General features: G+C 44.1%; 1 protein-coding gene across 1 annotated transcript in view; it reads right to left on the reverse strand.

Moving 5' to 3' along the window:
- The window catches only part of LOC120993783, a gene marked incomplete at its 5' end in the record, with an annotated part of 123,233 nt that overhangs the window by 79,182 nt on the left and 22,247 nt on the right, over positions 1-21,804 (reverse strand). Inside the window, one exon of the mRNA XM_040422255.1 lies at positions 21,581-21,765. Coding sequence (XP_040278189.1) covers positions 21,581-21,765 — 185 coding nt within the window. The remainder of the gene's footprint in view (positions 1-21,580; positions 21,766-21,804) is intronic.

A 21,804-nucleotide genomic window follows, 5' to 3' on the forward strand; every position in this document is an offset into this window, starting at 1 on the left:
TAAGTTCTTGTAATGGATGGGAAAATAATTCCTCTGACTCGAGCGTAGGGGATATGGTGGTGGTCGTAGTGGTGGTGTCTTTGGGGGTGCACACAGCAGAGAGTGAAGAGGGTGCAGATAGAGAGAATGAGAAGGGTGCAGAAGCAGAAGGCTGAGTGAGCTACTCAACCAAGTCTGGTGAGTCCTTTGACGTAATCGCACGCACCTTCTGCAACTTCCCACATATGATCTGGCCTGGTGCACCTGCCCGACCCCTACCACAGCTGCGGAATGGCCTGCCTCTTCCTCTGCCTGTCATTTTCAAAATGACCCTGTGACAAAAGTCCCTATAGAAGAGCAGTATTTGTGGAAGAAGGTATATCACACCCCTGCTTCAATCAGTTTTTTTGGGGGGCAACTGGTATATCACACCAGTAGAAATTATTTGTCACTATCTGTAGCTGAGGTAACGCAGCAAAACCACAAACAAATGCTGCACTACCCGAATGCACTATATAGAAAGTATATAATTTTTATATAACACCCCTGCTTCAAACAGTTTGTTTGGGGGGCAACTGGTATATCACACCACTAAAAATTATTTGTTCCAATAGAGTTTGTCACTGAAGTAACGCAGCTAATCCGCAAACAAATGCTGCACTACCGAAATGCACTATATAGAAAGTATATAATTGGTATATAACACCCCTGCTTCAATAAAATTTTTGGGGGAGCAACTGGTATATCACACCAGTAGAAATTATTTGTTCCAATGTTGTTTGTCACTATCTGTAGCTGAGATAACGCAGCTAAACCGCAAACAAATGCTGCACTACCTAAATGCACTATATAGAAAGTATATTATTGATATATAACACCCCTGCTTAAATCACTTTTTTGGGGGGCAACTGGTATATCACACCTGTAGAAATAATTTGTTCCAATGACGTTTGGCACTCTGTGTAGCTGTAGTATCGCAGCAGAATGGCACACAACTGCTGCACAATACAATTGCACTATAATACACTTTCTATGCTAGAAAGTATATTATAAGTATATTACACCCCTCAGTATAGCACACCCATACAAGTCCTTAAAAGGACTTTTGTGGCCCAATTAGCTAGTGTTTGGTGTCCCTTACAGTCTGGTGGTAGGGGGTATGTCCATGTGCTGAAACGTCTCAATTGGCTGTCCTGTACCACCTGATGGATGTGTCATAGGTCAAAGTTCTTCACAATGTAAAAGAATATGGCACTGGTGGACATCGCCATATGTTCTCCGCAAAACGACTGCCGGGCGAACCGCAAGGCCATCTCTAGTGCCCAGGGTGCGGAATAAAGTGCCAGGATCCTGCTGATCATTCTATTCCCCAGTCCTATACAGTCCAGTGTTTTTGCTAAAAAATGCCAGCTAACCTTATCAAATGCCTTCTCCGCGTCTACTGTGAGCAGGCATAAGGGTGTCTTTGTCAACCTGGATCTGGCAATTATTCCAATAGGTTTCAGGGTATTATCTTGTGCTTCCCTACCTGGGATGAAACCCACTTGTTCCCTGTGGATACAGCTAGGAATGTGTTTGTGTAATCGTAAAGCTAACAATTTTGCATAGATTTTCAAGTCCACATTAAGCAGGGAGATTGGCCGGTAATTGGCACATGAGGAGGGATCTTAATCTGTCTTAGGGATAACCGTTATGTGGTCCTGAAGGGCTTGACAAAGAAAAGGGACATTCTTCGGAGATTGAGTTAAAAGCCTGTAGGATGGTTGGAGATAGTTCCTCGCTGAGCATCTTATAGAAGCGAGGAGTAAGACCATCTGGACCTGGGCTTTTCCTATTTTTGAGCTCTTTTATAACATACACTGCTCAAAAAAATAAAGGGAACACTTAAACAACACAATGTAACTCCAAGTCAATCACACTTCTGTGAAATCAAACTGTCCACTTAGGAAGCAACACTGAGTGACAAACAATTTCACATGCTGTTGTGCAAATGGGATAGACAACAGGTGGAAATTATAGGCAATTAGCAAGACCCCCCGAATAAAGGAATGGTTCTGCAGGTGGTGATCACAGACCACTTCTCAGTTCCTATGCTTCCTGGCTGATGTTTTGGTCACTTTTGAATGCTGGCAGTGCTTTCAATATAACAAAACAATAACAAACATAGGTGCACTCTGCAGTCTCACTAATTCTCAAACTGATTTTAAAATTGAGAGATTAGTCAACATGTCCTACGGTGTAGAACATGTCTAAGCCCGGACACCACGACAAGGTTTCTCAAGTAGCCCGGGACCCTACACTCTCCTACCTGAGCCATATGGGCGATACCAGGAGCCAGTGGGCAAATTACAGGAGCATAAGGCCGATTCGCAAACAACTCACCAGTTACCTCCAGCATGTGGCCATGCTTGCAATGGGAGGAGGGAGGAGTCTGTGAGTCCCACTCAAGACTTGCTGATATAGCCCAGGCTTCACAGGTGCACCTAAATGTGACCTGTAGATGGAAAACAGGCACATTTAAATAGGAGTTTATACACCTCCAGGAATCTATATATACAAACTAAGAAGACAGGTTGGCATTAGCAGGAGCTGCTCAAACCCACATGCAGTTGTGCATATATATAGGGGAGCAAATCCTGCACTTGTGGCCCGTTGCTAATGGCAATCCCCAGCAAAATGCATACAATGGAGGATGCCCGCGGCGAACCACAAGTACCACAATAGACATCCTACACAAGGTAACAAGTGTGGATGTGATAATTAATATAACAATATAACAAAACAATAACAAACATAGGTGCACTCTGCAGTCTCACTAATTCTCAAACTGATTTTAAAATTGAGAGATTAGTCAACATGTCCTACGGTGTAGAACATGTCTAAGCCCGGACACCACGACAAGGTTTCTCAAGTAGCCCGGGACCCTACACTCTCCTACCTGAGCCATATGGGCGATACCAGGAGCCAGTGGGCAAATTACAGGAGCATAAGGCCGATTCGCAAACAACTCACCAGTTACCTCCAGCATGTGGCCATGCTTGCAATGGGAGGAGGGAGGAGTCTGTGAGTCCCACTCAAGACTTGCTGATATAGCCCAGGCTTCACAGGTGCACCTAAATGTGACCTGTAGATGGAAAACAGGCACATTTAAATAGGAGTTTATACACCTCCAGGAATCTATATATACAAACTAAGAAGACAGGTTGGCATTAGCAGGAGCTGCTCAAACCCACATGCAGTTGTGCATATATATAGGGGAGCAAATCCTGCACTTGTGGCCCGTTGCTAATGGCAATCCCCAGCAAAATGCATACAATGGAGGATGCCCGCGGCGAACCACAAGTACCACAATAGACATCCTACACAAGGTAACAAGTGTGGATGTGATAATTAATATAACAATATAACAAAACAATAACAAACATAGGTGCACTCTGCAGTCTCACTAATTCTCAAACTGATTTTAAAATTGAGAGATTAGTCAACATGTCCTACGGTGTAGAACATGTCTAAGCCCGGACACCACGACAAGGTTTCTCAAGTAGCCCGGGACCCTACACTCTCCTACCTGAGCCATATGGGCGATACCAGGAGCCAGTGGGCAAATTACAGGAGCATAAGGCCGATTCGCAAACAACTCACCAGTTACCTCCAGCATGTGGCCATGCTTGCAATGGGAGGAGGGAGGAGTCTGTGAGTCCCACTCAAGACTTGCTGATATAGGCCAGGCTTCACAGGTGCACCTAAATGTGACCTGTAGATGGAAAACAGGCACATTTAAATAGGAGTTTATACACCTCCAGGAATCTATATATACAAACTAAGAAGACAGGTTGGCATTAGCAGGAGCTGCTCAAACCCACATGCAGTTGTGCATATATATAGGGGAGCAAATCCTGCACTTGTGGCCCGTTGCTAATGGCAATCCCCAGCAAAATGCATACAATGGAGGATGCCCGCGGCGAACCACAAGTACCACAATAGACATCCTACACAAGGTAACAAGTGTGGATGTGATAATTAATATAACAATATAACAAAACAATAACAAACATAGGTGCACTCTGCAGTCTCACTAATTCTCAAACTGATTTTAAAATTGAGAGATTAGTCAACATGTCCTACGGTGTAGAACATGTCTAAGCCCGGACACCACGACAAGGTTTCTCAAGTAGCCCGGGACCCTACACTCTCCTACCTGAGCCATATGGGCGATACCAGGAGCCAGTGGGCAAATTACAGGAGCATAAGGCCGATTCGCAAACAACTCACCAGTTACCTCCAGCATGTGGCCATGCTTGCAATGGGAGGAGGGAGGAGTCTGTGAGTCCCACTCAAGACTTGCTGATATAGCCCAGGCTTCACAGGTGCACCTAAATGTGACCTGTAGATGGAAAACAGGCACATTTAAATAGGAGTTTATACACCTCCAGGAATCTATATATACAAACTAAGAAGACAGGTTGGCATTAGCAGGAGCTGCTCAAACCCACATGCAGTTGTGCATATATATAGGGGAGCAAATCCTGCACTTGTGGCCCGTTGCTAATGGCAATCCCCAGCAAAATGCATACAATGGAGGATGCCCGCGGCGAACCACAAGTACCACAATAGACATCCTACACAAGGTAACAAGTGTGGATGTGATAATTAATATAACAATATAACAAAACAATAACAAACATAGGTGCACTCTGCAGTCTCACTAATTCTCAAACTGATTTTAAAATTGAGAGATTAGTCAACATGTCCTACGGTGTAGAACATGTCTAAGCCCGGACACCACGACAAGGTTTCTCAAGTAGCCCGGGACCCTACACTCTCCTACCTGAGCCATATGGGCGATACCAGGAGCCAGTGGGCAAATTACAGGAGCATAAGGCCGATTCGCAAACAACTCACCAGTTACCTCCAGCATGTGGCCATGCTTGCAATGGGAGGAGGGAGGAGTCTGTGAGTCCCACTCAAGACTTGCTGATATAGCCCAGGCTTCACAGGTGCACCTAAATGTGACCTGTAGATGGAAAACAGGCACATTTAAATAGGAGTTTATACACCTCCAGGAATCTATATATACAAACTAAGAAGACAGGTTGGCATTAGCAGGAGCTGCTCAAACCCACATGCAGTTGTGCATATATATAGGGGAGCAAATCCTGCACTTGTGGCCCGTTGCTAATGGCAATCCCCAGCAAAATGCATACAATGGAGGATGCCCGCGGCGAACCACAAGTACCACAATAGACATCCTACACAAGGTAACAAGTGTGGATGTGATAATTAATATAACAATATAACAAAACAATAACAAACATAGGTGCACTCTGCAGTCTCACTAATTCTCAAACTGATTTTAAAATTGAGAGATTAGTCAACATGTCCTACGGTGTAGAACATGTCTAAGCCCGGACACCACGACAAGGTTTCTCAAGTAGCCCGGGACCCTACACTCTCCTACCTGAGCCATATGGGCGATACCAGGAGCCAGTGGGCAAATTACAGGAGCATAAGGCCGATTCGCAAACAACTCACCAGTTACCTCCAGCATGTGGCCATGCTTGCAATGGGAGGAGGGAGGAGTCTGTGAGTCCCACTCAAGACTTGCTGATATAGCCCAGGCTTCACAGGTGCACCTAAATGTGACCTGTAGATGGAAAACAGGCACATTTAAATAGGAGTTTATACACCTCCAGGAATCTATATATACAAACTAAGAAGACAGGTTGGCATTAGCAGGAGCTGCTCAAACCCACATGCAGTTGTGCATATATATAGGGGAGCAAATCCTGCACTTGTGGCCCGTTGCTAATGGCAATCCCCAGCAAAATGCATACAATGGAGGATGCCCGCGGCGAACCACAAGTACCACAATAGACATCCTACACAAGGTAACAAGTGTGGATGTGATAATTAATATAACAATATAACAAAACAATAACAAACATAGGTGCACTCTGCAGTCTCACTAATTCTCAAACTGATTTTAAAATTGAGAGATTAGTCAACATGTCCTACGGTGTAGAACATGTCTAAGCCCGGACACCACGACAAGGTTTCTCAAGTAGCCCGGGACCCTACACTCTCCTACCTGAGCCATATGGGCGATACCAGGAGCCAGTGGGCAAATTACAGGAGCATAAGGCCGATTCGCAAACAACTCACCAGTTACCTCCAGCATGTGGCCATGCTTGCAATGGGAGGAGGGAGGAGTCTGTGAGTCCCACTCAAGACTTGCTGATATAGCCCAGGCTTCACAGGTGCACCTAAATGTGACCTGTAGATGGAAAACAGGCACATTTAAATAGGAGTTTATACACCTCCAGGAATCTATATATACAAACTAAGAAGACAGGTTGGCATTAGCAGGAGCTGCTCAAACCCACATGCAGTTGTGCATATATATAGGGGAGCAAATCCTGCACTTGTGGCCCGTTGCTAATGGCAATCCCCAGCAAAATGCATACAATGGAGGATGCCCGCGGCGAACCACAAGTACCACAATAGACATCCTACACAAGGTAACAAGTGTGGATGTGATAATTAATATAACAATATAACAAAACAATAACAAACATAGGTGCACTCTGCAGTCTCACTAATTCTCAAACTGATTTTAAAATTGAGAGATTAGTCAACATGTCCTACGGTGTAGAACATGGGACTCACAGACTCCTCCCTCCTCCCATTGCAAGCATGGCCACATGCTGGAGGTAACTGGTGAGTTGTTTGCGAATCGGCCTTATGCTCCTGTAATTTGCCCACTGGCTCCTGGTATCGCCCATATGGCTCAGGTAGGAGAGTGTAGGGTCCCGGGCTACTTGAGAAACCTTGTCGTGGTGTCCGGGCTTAGACATGTTCTACACCGTAGGACATGTTGACTAATCTCTCAATTTTAAAATCAGTTTGAGAATTAGTGAGACTGCAGAGTGCACCTATGTTTGTTATTGTTTTGTTATATTGTTATATTAATTATCACATCCACACTTGTTACCTTGTGTAGGATGTCTATTGTGGTACTTGTGGTTCGCCGCGGGCATCCTCCATTGTATGCATTTTGCTGGGGATTGCCATTAGCAACGGGCCACAAGTGCAGGATTTGCTCCCCTATATATATGCACAACTGCATGTGGGTTTGAGCAGCTCCTGCTAATGCCAACCTGTCTTCTTAGTTTGTATATATAGATTCCTGGAGGTGTATAAACTCCTATTTAAATGTGCCTGTTTTCCATCTACAGGTCACATTTAGGTGCACCTGTGAAGCCTGGGCTATATCAGCAAGTCTTGAGTGGGACTCACAGACTCCTCCCTCCTCCCATTGCAAGCATGGCCACATGCTGGAGGTAACTGGTGAGTTGTTTGCGAATCGGCCTTATGCTCCTGTAATTTGCCCACTGGCTCCTGGTATCGCCCATATGGCTCAGGTAGGAGAGTGTAGGGTCCCGGGCTACTTGAGAAACCTTGTCGTGGTGTCCGGGCTTAGACATGTTCTACACCGTAGGACATGTTGACTAATCTCTCAATTTTAAAATCAGTTTGAGAATTAGTGAGACTGCAGAGTGCACCTATGTTTGTTATTGTTTTGTTATATTGTTATATTAATTATCACATCCACACTTGTTACCTTGTGTAGGATGTCTATTGTGGTACTTGTGGTTCGCCGCGGGCATCCTCCATTGTATGCATTTTGCTGGGGATTGCCATTAGCAACGGGCCACAAGTGCAGGATTTGCTCCCCTATATATATGCACAACTGCATGTGGGTTTGAGCAGCTCCTGCTAATGCCAACCTGTCTTCTTAGTTTGTATATATAGATTCCTGGAGGTGTATAAACTCCTATTTAAATGTGCCTGTTTTCCATCTACAGGTCACATTTAGGTGCACCTGTGAAGCCTGGGCTATATCAGCAAGTCTTGAGTGGGACTCACAGACTCCTCCCTCCTCCCATTGCAAGCATGGCCACATGCTGGAGGTAACTGGTGAGTTGTTTGCGAATCGGCCTTATGCTCCTGTAATTTGCCCACTGGCTCCTGGTATCGCCCATATGGCTCAGGTAGGAGAGTGTAGGGTCCCGGGCTACTTGAGAAACCTTGTCGTGGTGTCCGGGCTTAGACATGTTCTACACCGTAGGACATGTTGACTAATCTCTCAATTTTAAAATCAGTTTGAGAATTAGTGAGACTGCAGAGTGCACCTATGTTTGTTATTGTTTTGTTATAATTTATTATCACATCCACACTTGTTACCTTGTGTAGGATGTCTATTGTGGTACTTGTGGTTCGCCGCGGGCATCCTCCATTGTATGCATTTTGCTGGGGATTGCCATTAGCAACGGGCCACAAGTGCAGGATTTGCTCCCCTATATATATGCACAACTGCATGTGGGTTTGAGCAGCTCCTGCTAATGCCAACCTGTCTTCTTAGTTTGTATATATAGATTCCTGGAGGTGTATAAACTCCTATTTAAATGTGCCTGTTTTCCATCTACAGGTCACATTTAGGTGCACCTGTGAAGCCTGGGCTATATCAGCAAGTCTTGAGTGGGACTCACAGACTCCTCCCTCCTCCCATTGCAAGCATGGCCACATGCTGGAGGTAACTGGTGAGTTGTTTGCGAATCGGCCTTATGCTCCTGTAATTTGCCCACTGGCTCCTGGTATCGCCCATATGGCTCAGGTAGGAGAGTGTAGGGTCCCGGGCTACTTGAGAAACCTTGTCGTGGTGTCCGGGCTTAGACATGTTCTACACCGTAGGACATGTTGACTAATCTCTCAATTTTAAAATCAGTTTGAGAATTAGTGAGACTGCAGAGTGCACCTATGTTTGTTATTGTTTTGTTATATTGTTATATTAATTATCACATCCACACTTGTTACCTTGTGTAGGATGTCTATTGTGGTACTTGTGGTTCGCCGCGGGCATCCTCCATTGTATGCATTTTGCTGGGGATTGCCATTAGCAACGGGCCACAAGTGCAGGATTTGCTCCCCTATATATATGCACAACTGCATGTGGGTTTGAGCAGCTCCTGCTAATGCCAACCTGTCTTCTTAGTTTGTATATATAGATTCCTGGAGGTGTATAAACTCCTATTTAAATGTGCCTGTTTTCCATCTACAGGTCACATTTAGGTGCACCTGTGAAGCCTGGGCTATATCAGCAAGTCTTGAGTGGGACTCACAGACTCCTCCCTCCTCCCATTGCAAGCATGGCCACATGCTGGAGGTAACTGGTGAGTTGTTTGCGAATCGGCCTTATGCTCCTGTAATTTGCCCACTGGCTCCTGGTATCGCCCATATGGCTCAGGTAGGAGAGTGTAGGGTCCCGGGCTACTTGAGAAACCTTGTCGTGGTGTCCGGGCTTAGACATGTTCTACACCGTAGGACATGTTGACTAATCTCTCAATTTTAAAATCAGTTTGAGAATTAGTGAGACTGCAGAGTGCACCTATGTTTGTTATTGTTTTGTTATATTGTTATATTAATTATCACATCCACACTTGTTACCTTGTGTAGGATGTCTATTGTGGTACTTGTGGTTCGCCGCGGGCATCCTCCATTGTATGCATTTTGCTGGGGATTGCCATTAGCAACGGGCCACAAGTGCAGGATTTGCTCCCCTATATATATGCACAACTGCATGTGGGTTTGAGCAGCTCCTGCTAATGCCAACCTGTCTTCTTAGTTTGTATATATAGATTCCTGGAGGTGTATAAACTCCTATTTAAATGTGCCTGTTTTCCATCTACAGGTCACATTTAGGTGCACCTGTGAAGCCTGGGCTATATCAGCAAGTCTTGAGTGGGACTCACAGACTCCTCCCTCCTCCCATTGCAAGCATGGCCACATGCTGGAGGTAACTGGTGAGTTGTTTGCGAATCGGCCTTATGCTCCTGTAATTTGCCCACTGGCTCCTGGTATCGCCCATATGGCTCAGGTAGGAGAGTGTAGGGTCCCGGGCTACTTGAGAAACCTTGTCGTGGTGTCCGGGCTTAGACATGTTCTACACCGTAGGACATGTTGACTAATCTCTCAATTTTAAAATCAGTTTGAGAATTAGTGAGACTGCAGAGTGCACCTATGTTTGTTATTGTTTTGTTATATTGTTATATTAATTATCACATCCACACTTGTTACCTTGTGTAGGATGTCTATTGTGGTACTTGTGGTTCGCCGCGGGCATCCTCCATTGTATGCATTTTGCTGGGGATTGCCATTAGCAACGGGCCACAAGTGCAGGATTTGCTCCCCTATATATATGCACAACTGCATGTGGGTTTGAGCAGCTCCTGCTAATGCCAACCTGTCTTCTTAGTTTGTATATATAGATTCCTGGAGGTGTATAAACTCCTATTTAAATGTGCCTGTTTTCCATCTACAGGTCACATTTAGGTGCACCTGTGAAGCCTGGGCTATATCAGCAAGTCTTGAGTGGGACTCACAGACTCCTCCCTCCTCCCATTGCAAGCATGGCCACATGCTGGAGGTAACTGGTGAGTTGTTTGCGAATCGGCCTTATGCTCCTGTAATTTGCCCACTGGCTCCTGGTATCGCCCATATGGCTCAGGTAGGAGAGTGTAGGGTCCCGGGCTACTTGAGAAACCTTGTCGTGGTGTCCGGGCTTAGACATGTTCTACACCGTAGGACATGTTGACTAATCTCTCAATTTTAAAATCAGTTTGAGAATTAGTGAGACTGCAGAGTGCACCTATGTTTGTTATTGTTTTGTTATATTGTTATATTAATTATCACATCCACACTTGTTACCTTGTGTAGGATGTCTATTGTGGTACTTGTGGTTCGCCGCGGGCATCCTCCATTGTATGCATTTTGCTGGGGATTGCCATTAGCAACGGGCCACAAGTGCAGGATTTGCTCCCCTATATATATGCACAACTGCATGTGGGTTTGAGCAGCTCCTGCTAATGCCAACCTGTCTTCTTAGTTTGTATATATAGATTCCTGGAGGTGTATAAACTCCTATTTAAATGTGCCTGTTTTCCATCTACAGGTCACATTTAGGTGCACCTGTGAAGCCTGGGCTATATCAGCAAGTCTTGAGTGGGACTCACAGACTCCTCCCTCCTCCCATTGCAAGCATGGCCACATGCTGGAGGTAACTGGTGAGTTGTTTGCGAATCGGCCTTATGCTCCTGTAATTTGCCCACTGGCTCCTGGTATCGCCCATATGGCTCAGGTAGGAGAGTGTAGGGTCCCGGGCTACTTGAGAAACCTTGTCGTGGTGTCCGGGCTTAGACATGTTCTACACCGTAGGACATGTTGACTAATCTCTCAATTTTAAAATCAGTTTGAGAATTAGTGAGACTGCAGAGTGCACCTATGTTTGTTATTGTTTTGTTATATTGTTATATTAATTATCACATCCACACTTGTTACCTTGTGTAGGATGTCTATTGTGGTACTTGTGGTTCGCCGCGGGCATCCTCCATTGTATGCATTTTGCTGGGGATTGCCATTAGCAACGGGCCACAAGTGCAGGATTTGCTCCCCTATATATATGCACAACTGCATGTGGGTTTGAGCAGCTCCTGCTAATGCCAACCTGTCTTCTTAGTTTGTATATATAGATTCCTGGAGGTGTATAAACTCCTATTTAAATGTGCCTGTTTTCCATCTACAGGTCACATTTAGGTGCACCTGTGAAGCCTGGGCTATATCAGCAAGTCTTGAGTGGGACTCACAGACTCCTCCCTCCTCCCATTGCAAGCATGGCCACATGCTGGAGGTAACTGGTGAGTTGTTTGCGAATCGGCCTTATGCTCCTGTAATTTGCCCACTGGCTCCTGGTATCGCCCATATGGCTCAGGTAGGAGAGTGTAGGGTCCCGGGCTACTTGAGAAACCTTGTCGTGGTGTCCGGGCTTAGACATGTTCTACACCGTAGGACATGTTGACTAATCTCTCAATTTTAAAATCAGTTTGAGAATTAGTGAGACTGCAGAGTGCACCTATGTTTGTTATTGTTTTGTTATATTGTTATATTAATTATCACATCCACACTTGTTACCTTGTGTAGGATGTCTATTGTGGTACTTGTGGTTCGCCGCGGGCATCCTCCATTGTATGCATTTTGCTGGGGATTGCCATTAGCAACGGGCCACAAGTGCAGGATTTGCTCCCCTATATATATGCACAACTGCATGTGGGTTTGAGCAGCTCCTGCTAATGCCAACCTGTCTTCTTAGTTTGTATATATAGATTCCTGGAGGTGTATAAACTCCTATTTAAATGTGCCTGTTTTCCATCTACAGGTCACATTTAGGTGCACCTGTGAAGCCTGGGCTATATCAGCAAGTCTTGAGTGGGACTCACAGACTCCTCCCTCCTCCCATTGCAAGCATGGCCACATGCTGGAGGTAACTGGTGAGTTGTTTGCGAATCGGCCTTATGCTCCTGTAATTTGCCCACTGGCTCCTGGTATCGCCCATATGGCTCAGGTAGGAGAGTGTAGGGTCCCGGGCTACTTGAGAAACCTTGTCGTGGTGTCCGGGCTTAGACATGTTCTACACCGTAGGACATGTTGACTAATCTCTCAATTTTAAAATCAGTTTGAGAATTAGTGAGACTGCAGAGTGCACCTATGTTTGTTATTGTTTTGTTATATTGTTATATTAATTATCACATCCACACTTGTTACCTTGTGTAGGATGTCTATTGTGGTACTTGTGGTTCGCCGCGGGCATCCTCCATTGTATGCATTTTGCTGGGGATTGCCATTAGCAACGGGCCACAAGTGCAGGATTTGCTCCCCTATATATATGCACAACTGCATGTGGGTTTGAGCAGCTCCTGCTAATGCCAACCTGTCTTCTTAGTTTGTATATATAGATTCCTGGAGGTGTATAAACTCCTATTTAAATGTGCCTGTTTTCCATCTACAGGTCACATTTAGGTGCACCTGTGAAGCCTGGGCTATATCAGCAAGTCTTGAGTGGGACTCACAGACTCCTCCCTCCTCCCATTGCAAGCATGGCCACATGCTGGAGGTAACTGGTGAGTTGTTTGCGAATCGGCCTTATGCTCCTGTAATTTGCCCACTGGCTCCTGGTATCGCCCATATGGCTCAGGTAGGAGAGTGTAGGGTCCCGGGCTACTTGAGAAACCTTGTCGTGGTGTCCGGGCTTAGACATGTTCTACACCGTAGGACATGTTGACTAATCTCTCAATTTTAAAATCAGTTTGAGAATTAGTGAGACTGCAGAGTGCACCTATGTTTGTTATTGTTTTGTTATATTGTTATATTAATTATCACATCCACACTTGTTACCTTGTGTAGGATGTCTATTGTGGTACTTGTGGTTCGCCGCGGGCATCCTCCATTGTATGCATTTTGCTGGGGATTGCCATTAGCAACGGGCCACAAGTGCAGGATTTGCTCCCCTATATATATGCACAACTGCATGTGGGTTTGAGCAGCTCCTGCTAATGCCAACCTGTCTTCTTAGTTTGGCAGTGCTTTCACTCTAGTGGTAGCATGAGACGGAGTCTACAACCCACACAAGTGGCTCAGGTAGTGCAGCTTATCAAGGATGGCACATCAATGCGAGCTGTGGTAAGAAGGTTTGCTGTGTCTGTCAGCGTAGTGTCCAGAGCATGGAGGCGCTACCAGGAGACAGGCCAGTACATCAGGAGACGTGGAGGAGGCCGTAGGAGGGCAACAACCCAGCAGAAGGACCGCTACCTCCACCTTTGTGCAAGGAGGAGCAGGAGGAGCACTGCCAGAGCCCTGCAAAATGACCTCCAGCAGGCCACAAATGTGCATGTGTCTGCTCAAACGGTCAGAAAAAGACTCCATGAGGGTGATATGAGGGCCCGACGTCCACAAGTGGGGGTTGTGCTTACAGCCCAACACCGACGCATTTGCCAGAGAACACCAAGATTGGCAAATTCGCCACTGGCGCCCTGTGCACTTCACAGATGAAAGCAGGTTCACACTGAGCACATGTGACAGACGTGACAGAGTCTGGAGACGCCTTGGAGAACGTTCTGCTGCCTGCAACATCCTCCAGCATGACCGGTTTGGCATTGGGTCAGTAATGGTGTGGGGTGGCATTTCTTTGGGGGGCCGCACAGCCCTCCATGTGCTCGCCAGAGGTAGCCTGACTGTCATTAGGTACCGAGATGAGATCCTCAGACCCCTTGTGAGACCATATGCTGGTGCGGTTGGCCCTGGGTTCCTCCTAATGCAAGACAATGCTAGACCTCATGCGGCTGGAGTGTGTCAGCAGTTCCTGCAAGACAAAGGCATTGATGCTATGGACTAGCCCGCCCGTTCCCCAGACCTGAATCCAATTGAGCACATCTGGGACATCATGTCTCGCTCTATCCACCAACGTCACGTTGCACCACAGACTGTCCAGGAGTTGGCAGATGCTTTAGTCCAGGTCTGGGAGGAGATCCCTCAGGAGACCGTCCACCACCTCATCAGGAGCATGCACAGGCGTTGTAGGGAGGTCATACAGGCACGTGGAGGCCACACACACTACTGAGCCTCATTTTGACTTGTTTTAAGGACATTACATCAAAGTTGATCAGCCTGTAGTGTGTTTTTCCACTTTAATTTTGAGTGTGACTCCAAATCCAGACCTCCATGGGTTGAAAAATTTGATTTCCATTTTTTAATTTTTGTGTGATTTTGTTGTCAGCACATTCAACTATGTAAAGAACAAAGTATTTCAGAAGAATATTTAATTAACTCAGATCTAGGATGTGTTATTTTTGTGTTCCCTTTATTTTTTTGAGCAGTGTATAAAAGTTCTGAGGAAGAAAGTCCTCCTCTAGACTGGAAGCTGATTCCTCTGGGATATATGAAGGGCCAAATTGACTTAGATATTTTCGTATGTCTTGTAGATAAGCTTCTGACGCGGTATCTCTTCCTGTCTTAAGGTTATAGAGTTTATCATAATAGGCCTGGAATTAAGAAGTTATTTCAGAGGGGGCATGTACCATTCCTCTAGAGGTCGTATTTAAAGATTTCACATATGAAAGGTTATATGAGGGTGTAGTGCTCTAGCTAACCACTTCCCACTTTTATCCCCATATTCAAAGAAACCCTGTTTGATTCTGTCTCGAACACAGAGTGTTCTTTGGTCTAGGATCTTAAGTATTTGCTGACGGACTGAAGAGATGTCCGTTTTAAGCTGGTTGGATGGGGAGGTCCTATTTAGGGTCTCTTTGCAATCTAACTCTACAAGAAGTGTAGAGAGCTTGTGTGAACATTCTCTTTTAAGTCTAGTTCCATGGGATATGAAAATACCCCTAATTACACATTTTAATGCTTCCCATTTCACAGGTGGTGAGGTTGTGTCTGACTGGTGGTTCCAAGTGAAATCTGAAATAGTGGCTCGAATGTCTGACAGACAGACCAAGTCATTTAATAGGTTGTCATTTAATCTCCAAGTAAATGAACATAGTTTTGTGAGGTGAGGGTGAAGAAGGCCATATACAGGGGAATGGTCTGACCATAGGAACCCATCAATAGAGCTGCGGGGATCTGAGTCCAATAGTTTGTGTGAGATAAAAAGGTAGTCAAGTCTACCATAACTATTATGGGCTTTGTGAGTGAAAGCTGTAATCTCTGACTCCTGGATGCAGAATCCGCCATAGATCGACCAGACGAAGTGCTGCTAGATCTGCATTAAATTAATTTGGAGATACTAGGGAAATTGAGGACTTACCGGTCGAAGAGTCAATGATAGGGTCCATCACCATATTGAAGTCACCTCCAAGTATGATAGAGGAATCTTCTGAGAACCGGCTAATCTTCTGAGGAATTAGGATCCGAAGGACGTCTGTCCCTGATTAGGAAAATAAACGTTAGCATCTGTGTGAATGGAGTGGCCAACCGATAGCTTAAGAAACACATATCAACCCCTGTGGTCAATGTCTGAGGACAAGACCACTAAACAGAAGCTTTTGTGGAAAGCAATAGAGACTCCCCCTGCTTTTTTAGAGGGGTTAGGGCTTTGAAACCAGGTATTGTAGTAGCTATTTTCACATTTGGGTACCGACTTAACTTTAAAGTGGGATACTTGTATCATAGCTAACATGACAAGTTTCCTGTAAAAGCAGTACAAAATCTGGCTTCACTTTTTTAGCTTGTTGAGGCCTCTGTCATCATGGGGGATAAGTAGATAGCAAAGCCTTTAGGATGAGTAGGTCAATCACCCAAAATTGTGGGATAACAAAGGGGTAGAACATGAGGAGGGGAAGGCAGGTATAAGACTGGACAGACAAAAACATAACAATTATGATTAAAACACCAACAAATAAGCTACAAAGAAAAAGAGATCACCGATACAACTTAAGACACAGACCACAAACCACACAGCGGACACACAGGTCTCAGTATCAAAGACCAAAGAGACCATACACATCACAAGAATATCACAACAATCAGGAACAAAGACCAAGAAAGAGGGAACACGAAGGAAAAGAAAGATACATAGAGGAGGGGGGGGGGGGAGAAGAAGGGATGTACACAGATAGAAGAACAGGTTAACAATGACTCTATCATTAATTTAAGCACAAAAACACTTACTAATGCACAAGTCACTTTATTACATAAAGGCCTGAAGTTTGCTCCCACCACGAAACGTAACAAATTTGACACATTTATCGGAGTAGAAAAATTTATGAGACGTCTGTCTCAAAAAATATTTTCAGTCGTGAAATCACCAATAGTGAAGAGTATGTTCATACAGAACTAAAAAAATATCTCCAAAAAATATCCCAGAAACGAAATGAGTCAGGAGATGGCAAGCTTCAAAGAATGTGTGGAACATGACATTCGTAAAATAAAGGATAAGGTGAGATACAAACGGAATAATTTGACAAATGAGGAAGTAAAAGCGTTAAAAGAATTACAGAAAGAAAAATAAATTGTCATTCGCCCTGCCGACAAAGGAGGGTTAATACAAGACACTAACAGTTATAATAAGGAATGCTTACGACAACTGTCAGATGATAAAATTTATAGAAAATTGCCTAGTGATCCCACGGAACAATTCAGTTTGGAATTGATGCGACTGTGTACCAAAGGCAAAGAGATAGGGATTTTAATTGAGAACGAATTAGATTTTTTAGCTAAAAAACATCCCCGTATCCCAGTATTTTATTGTTTGCCAAAGGTGCACAAGAATAGGAATGATCCACCTGGACGCCCTATTGTGTCAGGGATCGGATCACTGACCTCTAATTTGTCCAAATATATTGAAACAATGTTGCAACCTCGCGTCAAAAATGTCCCATCATATGTTAAGGACACTACACAAATTATTAAAATTGTAGAAGCATTGAATTTTAATCAAGATTGGATAATGGGCACCCTTGACGTACAATCTCTTTACACAATTATTCGACACGATCAAGGTAGGGAAGTAATTTTATCCCAATTAGCCTTGGAGGGTAGACTCAATCAGACCCAAATAGAATTTGTAACTGAAGCAATAAATTTCATTTTAACCCATAATTATTTTAATTTTTTAGGGGATTTTTACCTTCAGATACAGGGGACTGCCATGGGCACCAGGTTCGCTCCCAGCTATGCCAATTTATTCATGGCACAATGGGAACAAGAACATATTCAGCCGAAGCTGGGGGCGGACCTGGTGCTCTGGCAAAGATATATTGATGACGTCTTTTTTATCTGGCAGGCGGGAAGGGAAAAACTGGATCAATTTTTAAAGTCCATTAACTCCAATGAGTGCAATTTGGTTTTTACAGGAACCACTAGTCAGGATTCAGTGGAGTTTCTAGATATACGTATCTCAAATAAAAAGGGCAAATTACATTGTAATACATTTGTCAAACCTACAGCGTGTAACAGTTACATTTTGTTCAACAGCTGTCATCTTCCAAGCTGGTTAATTAATATTCCGCAAGGACAGCTGCGTAGAATAAAACGTAACTGTACATTGGAGATGGAATTTGAAAAAGAAGCAGAAACAATGACCCAACAGTTTCTTAAAAAAGAATATCCCACCAAAATGTTAAACACAGCCTTAGATAAGGTCAGAAAGATAAATAGGGAGGAGTTTTTTATTGAAAACAAAAAAAGAGACACAGACACAGGAAATATGGATTTGCGTTTGGTTTTACCTTTCAATGGGGATTTTAAGAAGGTACAATTTATTAAAAAGCACTGTCACCTTTTGAAGAAAGACAAAATGCTAGGGACCTTGGAAACTCCAAATCCCAAAATTGCATTTACAAAAGCTTTAAAATTAAACACCAAAATAGCACCCACCGTACAAAGGAGGAGAGATACGACCTCGTCTATTCAGAGTTGGGCAGGTATCCAGGGCTTTTTCCGTTGCGGAAAGTGTAATAATTGTAAGATCACCTCTTTCCCTAAAAAGACAACAGAATTAGTGTCATTTACTAACAAATACTGCCATAAGATTAGGGCATTTCTTACATGTAGTACGGAAGATGTTATTTATGTAATGGAGTGCCCCTGCGGATATCAATATGTAGGCAGGACCAAGAGACCCCTTAAAAAACGGATTGCGGAGCATATTGCCAATATAAAAAAGGGCTTCAAAAACCACTCAGTGTCAAGTCACTTTAAAATAGCACATCAACAAGATCCCTCATGTTTGAAATGTATGGCCATTGATCGAGTACATAGAGATTGGAGAGGTGGGAATCATATAGAAAAGATGTCCCGACTAGAAACCAAACGTATTTTCGAATTGAACACTCTTTTACCACAGGGCTTAAATGCCAAATTCGAATAGTTTGGCTTCCTATAGATGGGCGCCCCTCACAGACGATCAACTGGGCAGTTTTTATTCTCTGTCCAGTTTTTCCTCTGGGTTGGGCCCCCATCTACTCCCCAATCAACATCCCATGTATAGAAGGACTTTTGGGGAAGGCCATATCTTATGCTGACTGTTGAATCATGTATTTATAACAATTTCAGATAATGCATGTAACTCAATTGAATATTACATTATAGTTTCTATTTCTAAGGTTCATTTTTATCATTTTTAACGTTTTTAACAAAGTTTTTGAGAATTTTTTGAAAAACGCACCGAAACCACACTGGAACAGCAATGTCGACGGTGCGTTTTTTAGACCAGTGTTTCCCAACCAGTGTGCCTCCAGCTGTTGCAAAACTACAACTCCCAGCATGCCCGCACAGCCAAAGGCTGTCCGGGCATGCTGGGAGTTGTAGTTTTGCAACAGCTGGAGGCACACTGGTTGGGAAACACTGTTTTAGACCATAGGATTTGGGACTGATATAATAACAAATGGATGGAAGGATTTTGATTTCAGAGACTGCTAAACATTGGATTTGGGTAATTTTAAGTCCATAATGACAATTTTATGCCTAAAGAATATTTTTCGATGTTCCCTGACGTATTATCGGATACATGCAATCCAACATAATAATCATTTGCTCTGGTTAGATTACTCCACAGAGTTTCAGAACATTTAAAATTCGGATGATCCAAAAAGACGATCCATAACCAGGTTTTTCTATGAACCAGCAGCCCTATAAAGGAGGGGCCCTAATAGGGGGACACTAGCCACTGATGAAGGGGTCAATTGCTCTAACCCCGAAACGCGTTTTGTAAATGGACCCCCATGTTTGGAACACAGACTGAGACTTTCGATCGATTTTGGAGGTGAACAATTTAATGCTGCAATGATCCTGAGAACGCCAGCTGTAGGAGGTCTTTGCTGGACAAGGGAAGTCTACCTTCAGTGAGACTACGTGAACTTCCGGCAGTGGCGTGGGATTCGTTCGAAGAACAAACAGCCCTCGGGACCGAAGCACCGATACATCCAGCAGGTGCATCGAGACGAGGGTAGGATAATCTTTGTCGAAAACCCTCCGGGTAAGATCGAACTGTCCTTGAAAATTAAGCAATCGCTTTTCGAAAAATTACAACGGGACGCCGCTGTCTCAGGCTAAGGAGTGGGACGCCGCTCTGGTTATAGCTACTATTAATCGAGACCTAAAATCGGAGTGCTATTAATCGAGACCTGAGATTGGAGTTCAATAATCGAGAATGGAGTGTTATTAACATTTGTGGATATCCAGAGCTTTTTAAAGAAACTTTTTGTACTTTTGGAGGCAAAGTTTCTATTGATTTTATTGATAGAATTTTACTGTGGATTGCTAATTGTTTTACCCTTATACTTATTCACAATGTTGTTTTAGCATGCACATTTACCATACATGCTGCTATATTTATACAATTAATATTGTGAATTATTCGAAATATTAATGGTGAACGACGCATTTTAGTTATATAAAAAAAATAAAAAATTATGCACCATTAGCCACTGTTCCCATTTCTTTAGAGAGTGCCCCACTGTTATTTATTCATTATTACAACCCCTTTCAGATTTGGTGATCTGTTAGTGGGTGCACCTCACGTTGTTCCCTGATCACTCTAGTGCGACATATTCCTTTTCAAGAAAACAGTATATACTGTATGACAGGGTACATATAACAAAGACTGATTACATGAATATCAGCCAATTTTGGGAAGTAAGAGAGGTAGCGCAAGGTTTTAAATGGTGCGATGTAGAGAGCGGTTACAAGTGGAGCAATGAAACAAAATAAGAGAGCACTGGAGAAAAGAAAAAGAAAAAAGGCCAAACAGAAATATAGGACTGATGTCTCAGCTGGTTGTTCTTTGATGTCGTCGAGAAGGTCTCTGGAGTTTAGATGTTGATGTCTGCCATTCTTCTCGTCCCGGGGGGGGGCTGTATAAACTGAGGTTATGGCCAGATGTGTCCAGCAGTTTAGGAAGGTCAGTCAGCGACTTAAAAACTGCTGTTTTCCCATCCTTTTTAGCAATGAGTTGGAAAGGATAACCCCATCCGTAAATAATAGCATTGTCCCTGAAGGTAGTCAGAAATGGTTTTAGGGCCTTTCTGAAAACTAAGGTGCGTCTTGCAAGATTCGGTAAAATTATTATTTCTTTATTTCCAGAATGAGATGTCTCTTCATTTCTAGCAGCTCTGAGGATAGCGTCATTTTCTTTGTAGAAGTGAATTTGGCATATAATGTCCCGAGGTCAGGCGGGATCTGTTGGCTTGGGGCCCAGTGCTCTGTGTATGCGATCAATTTCTATGAGCTTGCTAGGGTCTGTATTCAGCAATTTGCTAAAATATTCCTGAGCCCATGCCTCCAGGTCTGGAGCAGCTATCGATTCAGGGACCCCTCTGACATGGAGATTATTCCTCCAATTTCTATTTTCAATGTTGTCTAAGTGGGTCAGAATATCTTGAAGCTGTATGGCATGGTCATTTATGATCTTTTGGTGTGAGTCCAGTGTTGTAAGGACCTGCTCCTGCATATTTTCAATTTCCACTACTCTTTGGCCTACATGCTTGATATCTTGATGTAAAGTGGCCATATCTTGCTACCTCAGTTTTAGTAGGAAGTGCCCTTAGATGTGTTTTCCAGTCCCATTCTCCTGACTAGTCGTTTGGAGCAGGCGATCTGCCAGCTTTATGTGACATGGTGGGGGAGCTGCCTTGTTGTGGTTTAGAGCCAGGGGAGGCTTCTGTGTGTAGCTGGAAAGGGAGGGAGAGGATGGGACCGCCAAGCGCGGACTTACAGCTTCTGCGTAAGAGACTGGGGATACGTTGATCTTGTTTTCCCTCGCCTTCACACCAGGAGTGTGCGCGGGTAGGTTAGCTTTGCGCTTTGTCTCCGCCATCTTGGTTGCTGCACTTCCCACTGTGGTCTCAGTGGGCTGGCTAGGTGAGCCGAAGAAGCGGGAAATGTCCCCCGGATCGCGGTCTGCGGGTGCAGGAGTGGAAGGGGGTACTCTCTTGTGAC

The sequence above is a fragment of the Bufo bufo genome, chromosome 3 (genome assembly GCF_905171765.1).
Source record: "Bufo bufo chromosome 3, aBufBuf1.1, whole genome shotgun sequence".
NCBI classification, from domain to species: domain Eukaryota; kingdom Metazoa; phylum Chordata; class Amphibia; order Anura; family Bufonidae; genus Bufo; species Bufo bufo.